Source organism: Indicator indicator, chromosome 26, assembly GCF_027791375.1.
Source record: "Indicator indicator isolate 239-I01 chromosome 26, UM_Iind_1.1, whole genome shotgun sequence".
Taxonomy (NCBI): Eukaryota; Metazoa; Chordata; class Aves; order Piciformes; family Indicatoridae; genus Indicator; species Indicator indicator.
Genome location: NC_072035.1, coordinates 1,217,420 through 1,226,298, shown reverse-complemented (window position 1 = coordinate 1,226,298; position 8,879 = coordinate 1,217,420). Strand labels below are relative to the sequence as shown.

General features: G+C 53.3%; 1 protein-coding gene across 1 annotated transcript; it reads left to right on the top strand.

Moving 5' to 3' along the window:
- On the top strand, positions 1-5,034 carry PIK3IP1 (phosphoinositide-3-kinase interacting protein 1). Its single transcript, XM_054392844.1, has 6 exons — positions 1-88; positions 249-365; positions 497-613; positions 2,434-2,619; positions 2,739-2,817; positions 4,827-5,034. The coding sequence occupies exons 1-6, from the start codon at positions 1-3 to the stop codon at positions 5,032-5,034; spliced, it is 795 nt and encodes a 264-aa protein (XP_054248819.1).
- The last annotated feature ends 3,845 nt before the right edge of the window (positions 5,035-8,879 follow it).

The window sequence follows — 8,879 nt, the reverse complement described above, 5'->3', positions numbered from 1 at the left end:
ATGCTGCGCGGGGCCCCGCGGCGGGCGGCGGCGCTGGGCGCCGTGCTGCTGGGCTCGCTGCTGCTGGCGGCCGCCCGGGGCGCCGAGGGTGAGTGTGCCGACCGGGGGGGCCCGGCCCGCCTTTGTTGGGGGGGGGACAAAGACTGTGCTGGAGGAGGGCGCACGGGACCCCCTAGGGAGGGCGGGGGACAAGGGGCGAGCTAGGGTTGCCCGGCCCTCCCGCATGGCTCGGCCTCGTCTCTCCGCAGAGTGCCTCCGCGGCAACGGCGCGTCCTACCGCGGCGGCCGGCGAGTGGCCGCCGGCGGCGCCCCGTGCCTCAACTGGCTGGCGGTGCGGAGCGGCCCCGGCGCTGTGCTCCCGGCAGGTGGGTCCGGGGGCCGGGGCGGGAGGGAATGGCCAGGGGAGCCGGTGGCGGGGCGATACCGGGGGAGCGGGGAGCTGAGGACGCCGGGGCCGCCCCAGTGCCCGCGCTGACGGCCCGCTGCCCACCAGCAGTCGCAGAGGACCACAACAGCTGCAGGAACCCGGACGGCGATGCCGCGCCCTGGTGCTACGTCCAAGGAGCCGCCGGGGTTCCCGAGCGGAGACCCTGCGACATCGCCCAGTGCCCAGGTAGGACCCCCTCGCTCTCCTCCCTCCCCCTCCCACCCCGTCGCCCCGGGGCATTGCCCTCCCCGGCCTGCCTTCTGCCGCGGAGGCTTTGTCACCAGGGCGGGGGGCCCCTGCGCACAAACAACTCCGGGCTGTGGCAGCATCACTGCCCTCCCCCGGGGACGGAGTGTACCCGGTGCTCCCCTCCTCCAGCCCTCGCCTGCGTGTGTACATCTGCCTCCCAGCTGTGCCGCGCTCCACCCCTAGAGCTTTCCGTTAGTGCCAACAAAGGTTTGTGCAGGGCCCCATCGTGTTCCCCCGTTTCACTAGTCACTATAGGACTCTTTAGCTGTGTTGCAAAAGGCAGAGGTTTGGGCATCCAGGAACAGCAGAGTCGTTGGTAGGCCATTACAAGGGGTATGTTACTGCAGTCTAAACAAATGTCCTGCTGCCAAACAAGTACTAGGGTGAATTTCGGTACAGGTGGGGAGAAAGAACTTGGACAAAATGAGAACCAAAGGGAGTATCCTAAGAAATAGAAAATCTCAAACACTGGGTTCCTCCTGGATAGGGTGTAAAGCAGTTTGCCAGGAGATCTGTAACTGAAGCCTGTTCCAGGGAGAGAAGATGTCAGTACTGACTGAAGCCAAAGTAACCACTTGGGTTTTTTGAACTGTTTACATATATCTGAGCCTCTCAAGATCTATGCACACTGCCATCCCTTGGGATTGCTATCCTTGCATGTAAACACTTTCCTCCACGCATGCATCCTCCCCTTTTCTCCACTTTGTTTGTTTTCTGCCTGTTTTTCCCTAAATTGAAGCAAAACAAATATTCTGCTGCCAAGACCCTTACTCAAACAGTTGTGCAGCTTTGGCATCAGGAGAACTCCCTGACCTTTCAGCCGATATACTATTTGCATGTTTAAGTTGTTTGCTCTTCTCGTTTCATGTTTTAAAGTGAGCACCTTGTTGTTGTATATGTGTGCTGTAGCGCCCCTGGGTACAGCTTCTCTGGCTGACCCTATGTAAAGTCTCTGCAGCACAGGGACCCTGATTTCCTGTCTCTGACTCCCCTTCTGTGCTTCCATTTCACATTCCTCAGAGTACTCAAAATGGCTACAGATAGGAAATCCCCATGGGGTTAATGCCAGCTGTGGGGTGAGATCCAGGTGTATAGAGCATTGAGGTGTGGATGCATACTGTGCACAGCATTTCCACAAAGCAGGGCTGTTTTGTTTAGGATGGGTAGTAGATACCAGCTTTCCACTGTCACCGCTTTTAGCGTGCCATGAAAGGAGCTACCTGGAAAAATCTTTCAATGCTGTTGATAAAGAATCCACAGCACTGGGAAGGAGTCTGGGCCATGAGCATCCATCCTTAGGCACCTTTGTTTGGGCCCTGTTTGAGGAGGATCTTGCTGTACTTACACTATTTGGTGGCTGTGCTGCTTTCAGCATTGCTCTGACTTTAGCAAGTCCATTGAAGGAGTTTGCTATGTGGCTGCAGACAGGGGCTGGGTGAAAAGAATGTCCCCAGGTGGTTTTCACACCAGCTGCCCTATCCTTCTGTTATCCTTCTGCTGCCTCACTTCGTCTCGTCTGTGGTGGTGCCTTGCCCTCTATGTTAAACATGCTCAAGAAGGGAAACTGGGGGGAAGACAACATTTCTGGTCTGCCTTGGTAGGAGTTCTGGTGACAGCTGAAGGGAACAAGTGTTCCTCAGTGTACTTGGGAGGTGGTTCAGTGATGCCAGTCTAGCTCTGTCCCACTGGCAAGGCACATGTTCTGGAGTACTCATCAGTGCTTGGTGTTTTGTATGTCTCCTTTACCTCCTCAGCAGATGCTGCAGCTGCCACAGCCCCTGTCCCTACAGCAGGAGTTGGTACTTCTCAGGAGGCCAGCCAGGTGTTTGAACCAGCTGACACCTTGCCCTCCCGGAGCGAGGCAGCCGCAGTGCAGCCTGTCATTGGCATCAGACAGAGAGTGCAGATGAACTCCAAAGAGAAGAAGGACCTGGGCACACTAGGTACAAACCCAGGGTCGTGTGATGGATCTCTTCCTGTAATTCAGACAGGGTGGATTTGTTTTGAAAATTATGGTGTAACTGTCTGATGCCTCTCATTTTGTTCTTCCCTTTCTTCACAGGCTATGTGCTGGGGCTGATCATGATGGTGATCATCATTGCCATTGGAGCTGGCATTGTCCTGGGATATATCTATAAGAGGTCAGTGGCTATTCTCCTTTGTCCAACAGCTGCTGCAGAGTTAATCCCATCAGCGTGGTGTTCTGTCCCATCTAAAGTTTCAAACTGCCCTTTTTATTTTTAGTTCCTATGTGTACATGTGCAGCTTGATGTGACTTTCTCAGGTGCTTCCAGGGGAGGTGAATTTTTATAAGAGCTGGGAAGGTGCTCTCAGAGAAGGCGTCTTATGTGATCAGAAGAAGACCAATCCTAGCAGGCCACCCATTCCCCTGGGTTCTCTAGTCCAGCTAGCTTTAGAAGAAAACAGTTGGCAAATTCTTTGCTACTTACATGTTGTATGTGTGAAGCTGAGCATCAAACAGCGCTTTTTTTTTGGTCACAGTTCATTTCACCAAAGCTCTCATGTGCTGTAAGTTCTGTCTGGATTCACACTGAAGTTATACTTTGCCCAGCCACTTCGCTCTGGTGGCCAGAACACTTCTGTAACTCAGCAGGCAGCTTAGTTCCAAGAGACAGGGCAGGATTAACAAACAGCAGTGAGTGACTCTGCTGCAAGCAAAGGCCCAGGCTCCCTCCTCTGGGAGGGCTTGTTCTGTATTTTGGCTGTTTGACAGCAGTCTGACACAGCCAAGCAAGAGCCCTTTCCCAAGCTGGGACATGTCCTTATATAAGTGTTGATAATAAATGCCGACGGAAGGGACCGCAGAGGGAGGAGTATTACATAAGGAGCAAAACACAGAGCACTGCTTGTCGAGGAACCAGGCTTGAGGTGCCACTTCAGAAAGCACTGCCTCTTGTGCTGACAGGAGCAGCAGCCACTGCTGCACGCCTGTAGGCAGCCTTGGAAAGCAGCCCAAATGCTTATGTGCTGACAGGAAACTCCAGCAGCTCTGCCTGGCTGGCATCTCAGGCCCCAGGGGGAGTCAGTGCTGGCTGTCCCACCTTGCTTCTCTTCTGCTGGGGAAGAAGCAACAGACCAGTGTTGAACTTTGTCCAAATGCAGCTTTGCTTCTTCAGTGCCAGAGAGTTTGGAGCAGGGCTGCAGTGCAGGTTTACTGTCTGTTCTTGCCTTGCTCTCAAAGCTGCACGGCAAGCTAGCAGGTGTGGGTAGGCATGGTGAGACGCCTTTCATGGGTTTAGTGCCTTTGGTATGGCTGGCTCTTCTGCAGCCAACACACTACTGATGCTACCTGTGTTAAAGCAAGGCAGCTCTTCCTCAGTGCAGATTACTGAGGTGTCACCTCCCTTAGCAACAGGCTGAAGGCTGAGGTGGTTTGAGGAGCTGGTTGTGGTACTGAGCTGTTAGCTGCAGAGGGCAGGGCCAGCTTTAATACTTTCAGGAACAGCCTAATTTGCTGCACAGTTTTGTTTGTTGCAGCAGAAAGCAGACTCTGGCACCGCCTTCAGCATTTGTTTCTCTCAGCCAAAGCAGGTTAGGGGAGCTCTCCCCCACAGCACTGGGCTCTGCTCTGGCTCTCTGCTTCCCTGGGCCTGCCCCAGGCAGTGCCGTGGAACTGTGAAGGCATCAGGATGCATTTGGCAGCTCCGTGGTGTGAAGGAGATCCATTCCTGGCTTTACAGCCCTCGTTCAGCAGTAGCAAGGGCAGTGAGCATCAGCCTAAAACTGCCATTCCCGAGGGAGGGACAGGCCTCACTGGGTCCTTGTTTGTCAAGATCATAGAATCACAGAATGGGCTGGGTTGGAAGGGACCTCCAAAGGTCCAACCCCCTTGCAGTCAGTAGGGGCATCCTTGGGGCATCCTCAACTAGATCAGGTTGCCCAGAGCTCCACTGACCCTCACCTTGAATACCTCCAGGGATAGGGCCTCACCCACCTCCCTGGGCAACCTGTTCCAGTGTTCCACTGCCCCACTGCTCAGGTAGGGAATGTTCCTGGCCCTTTGTAGGTAGCTGAAACATGCTTCCTAAAGAGCAGAGTCCCTTCTCTTCTGCTGTATCACTTCTGCTGAGACTCTGCCTGCAGTGGCACTCAGCCATGCACTCAGGTCCTGGTTCTGTTTCTGCCCTAGGGGGAAGGACCTGAAGGAGAAGCAGGAGCAGAAGGCATACGAGCGCGAGATGCAGCGCATCACACTGCCCCTCTCTGCCTTCAGCAACCCTGCCTGCGAGCTGGTGGATGAGAGCACCATCGTGGTGCACACCAACCAGACACCAGTGGAGGACACACAGGATGTTGGTGGCCCTCTGATGGGGCAGGCAGGTACTCCTGGGGCCTGAGCAGCTCAGGCAGGAGCGACACAGGCGGAGCAAAGCCTGCAGCCTCCTGCTGCCGGCACCGGGGTTGTGTTCATTTCTGTTTCATTTTCTTTTCGATGAGAGCCAGGTGAAGGTGATGCAGAGGGACAGGACAAAGGCTGTTTATCACCATCTCTTTGAGGGCACCGTTCAGTACATTACCAGCTGGGGACTGGTGTTGTGGACCCTGTTGCTTCCTCCCACCTATCTCCATGGTGTGCCAGGGAGCTGGGAGGGATGATGGGCCAGGCTCACCACTGTCCACAGATCCCATAATCCGGACTGTGGTCTTGGCTTCCTCTTTTTCTGTTCCTATTTAATGATGTGCACTGACTTAAGTTTCAGTGTGGAACCCTAGGAGGAGCAGTACTGCAGGGACTGATGGGAGCTTCACATCAGACTTAGCTAGGTAATTACACTTTGATTATAGTTCCTGCCTTTTTGCTTTAGTGGCTGAGAGCTGGAGGCACTGTCCAGAGTCCTACTGCTGGATCAGGCTTTTTTTTCCAAGGAAGGGTTTGAGAGGTGGCTTTGGCCAGGAGCAGTATGTTTAGTCCCAGTGTCAATTTGGAAAAGCTCTTCTCAAGCTCTTGACAAATCCAGGTCTTCCAGGGCTGAGGTCACATCTCCATCCCCCCTGTGGTGCTGCATGCACAGCCACAGTTGTAGGTGTCCAGGTGGTCTGTGCCTCCTGCTCACCTACACAAACAGGAGACCAAAGGTCAGCAGTAGAGAGTTGTGAAGAAAATAAACTGCCCTCCAGTTCCCTACAACAGATTGAGCACTGAGGACAGGGGACATCTTCTTTTGAATCCCTTGGACTTTTCTACAGAGCCAGCTGTAGAGGTCACCCTGAGCACAATGCAGCAGCTCTTAAGAGCAGGACAGGACTGCCCCTGTTTGTGGCATGGCTTCTGGCCCAGCCTCCTTCAAACACACTCAGCTTGTGCAGCAAGACTACTTGCTTGGAGCCTGGCCCTGGCGGAGAGGTTTTGTAACAACTTCTATCAGCAGTTCAGGGGGTTTAGAAGGGATGGTTACTGCAGTCTCCCAAACAGCACCAAGGCCAGGCCAGTTCAGGGAAACATCCTTCCCCACCTCAGGGGATTCAAGCCATTCAAGTCAGTTTTCTAGCCATCTGCTTCATAGCTGTGGGCCTAACAGGGAGCAGCACTTGGCAGCAGGGGTTTTAGTGTTAATGTTTGTTTCAGAAAAGGGAAATGTTTTATTTTTAAATGCCTTTGAATACCATTTCTTTGTAAACTGTTTTAAATACCTCATTCTGAGAAGGTGCAGATTGTGCTACCTTGTATTAAAGCTTAAAAGAAAAAGGACTGTGGCTCATCTGTACTTTCCTCCTGCCAGAGCAGCATCCGCTTGCTTGTTGCAGATTTTGAACTGAGAAGGGAAGATGGCATCTCAGCTTGCCAGGCCCAAAGGTAAATCCCTGCAGGCAGTGTCTCCATGCACCGGCACTGACAAGGGGCACAGAGCTGTCTCCTTGCTGTCATTAGCTTGTCTTGGCCTGGGCCTGTTCCTGGAAAGCAGCTGTGGGTGTTGGCTGTGCTGACTAAGCAAACTGGCCCCTGGGAGTTCTCACTTACATCCCTTCTTGCCGGTCACTTCTGCTTTGATGCCACTCAGCAGCACTCCAGCCCTCGAGGCCTGGCCTGACAGAGCACACAGCTTACAGGAGGAACTGAGGCAGCAGTTTTGTTCGGTTCTTGCTTTAAACACCCTTTCCATAAACAGGCTGTGCTTTTATCGATGGGTTGGGAACTGAAGAGGGAGAGAGGCTTCATGTTCTGCTGACTTCTGTCCACCCTTAAACCCACCAACCACCAACACATGACAGCCTCATGCATTTCCAGCACTCTAGGTACCCAGGACTGTCAAAGGTGACAGATCCCTTTGGCTGACCCCAGGGAGTTCTAGATGCTGCAGGGTCTGGGTTTTGCTGTTGCCATTTGGTGACAACAACAGAAACCCAAGAACGTTCCAGTTTCCTGCTTCATTAACACAGAGACAACCAGCTCTTGTTTTCGTGACATACATTTACTGCTTTTTAATTTAGTTAGAAGATGGAGCTGTGCAAATCACAGTTCACAAACCCCACCCACACATCACCCAGGACCCTTCCCTCCAGGGGTCCCCTCATAAACCAGCCTGGGAAAGGGAAAGAAAGGGCAAGTCCTATGAATCCTGACTCCACTGGACCCAGGTTTGAGGCTCCTCCCCTGACTCACAGCACAGGGTGTCTCTAGTGTTTCTACACCACCACTACACGGACTGAAAATATCCCCCCACACACACACCCCTCGTGTCAGCTGCTGGCTGGTCCCCTCTTCTCTTACAGAACACTTTAAACTCAGGGGTAGGGGAAATAAATCAAAGTAACCCCCATTCCCCAGTGGTCAGTGCCGTGGGGTGCACACCAAAATCCAGTTAAACCAAGATGTTTGTGACTGAAGAGCAGGGCTGGAGCCAGCTTTTGTTCAGGTCTGCCAGCCACCTGAGCCACTGCAGTAGTAGTTTTCTTCCCTCTCCCACAGAGGAAGAAGGGAAGTGCTGGAAGAAAATAAAGCCCCACCCACCTCCCATGCCTCCAAGCTCTTTTTTTTTTCTCCCCAAAAGCAGGGAACGACCCCGAGGAAGGTTTCTGCTTGGAGAATCAGCTCAGGTGCTGCATCAGTAGCTGCAAGAAGGACTTTCAAAGGGAGCAACTTGCACAGTCTGCAGGAAAGGATGAGGTAATGGCAGCTAAATGATTAGTTCTGTAGCTGCCACTCCTGGGAGGCTGGGACCTTCTCCAGCACTTTCTGATCATGCCAAGTCCATCCTTTAAGTAGTAACCTTGTGCATGTCCCTGTGTGCCACTGTACACGCACAAAGTCTGAGCCACTTCAGGCCCCTGGCACTCTGAAGAGCACCTTCTGCCACTTTGTCACTCGTGTCTGCAGGCTGAGAGCTCCCGCTGCTTCAGCACTCCCGGGCTGTCTCCAGCCAGTGCCTAGTGCAGTTCTACACCGTCAGGTTCAGATACTTTCACCTAGATTAAGGTTCTTGGGCAGGCAAATTCACTGTGCAGGCTCAGGAGCTGGAGATGCTCGAGTGGCTCATTTGCTACCTGCCTTGTTCACCGGCAGAAGGGATAAGCACAGCTCAGTCTTAGTGTTTTCTAGGCAGTCTTTTGGAGGTATTCAGACAGGAGGAAAAAAATCCACAGAACCAAACCAAAACAATTCCTACATGCTTTCCCCCACAGACAAGGTATGTCAGGAGAGCTGCCCAGTTCCTGGGGCTTTTCACTCCCTCCCCTGATGCACACTGGAGGCCAAAATCTCCGTGGGTTGTTGTGTTAAACATGCACAAACACACAGACACACACACACTGTCCTCTTGGGGCTTGCTGCTGGATGTCCAATGGCCCTATTCAGAGCAGAGCAGGCAGTGGGAGAAGCAGTTCCAGAAGTGCTGGTCTTTGCCCAGGAGTCTTCTCTAGCAGTTCCCTCCCTGGAAGATAGGCCAGGGTGGCTTCACAGCTTGCAGCCAAGTTCTAAGGCACCACAGTAAAGAAGCCTGAAAAGGCCAGATAAAACATTTCTCAAGCCAGAAAAATAGTGTTGAGCAGCTTTCCTAGGTGCAGTTGGCAGGAAGCAGCCCTTTTTGCTTCTGAAACATGCCAGATATCCACAGTGAACCAGGATGTCCAAGAGGAGGCGTGCTGGGTGGGGAGAGAGAGGCAATGCAGCAGTGCATAGCGTGGTGCCCCATTAATGCCCTGAAGTGGCTGAAGTGCATCTCCCTCCCCATCACTCAGCTCCCAT

What these genes read in the sequence shown, in the direction of transcription:
- PIK3IP1 (XM_054392844.1), top strand. Translation starts at nt 1, where the DNA reads ATGCTGCGCGGGGCCCCGCGGCGGGCGGCGGCGCTGGGCGCCGTGCTG. An exon ending in GGCCGCCCGGGGCGCCGAGG is followed by an intron (nt 89 to 248) that starts GTGAGTGTGCCG and finishes GTCTCTCCGCAG; the next exon opens with AGTGCCTCCGCGGCAACGGC. An exon ending in CGGCGCTGTGCTCCCGGCAG is followed by an intron (nt 366 to 496) that starts GTGGGTCCGGGG and finishes GCCCACCAGCAG; the next exon opens with TCGCAGAGGACCACAACAGC.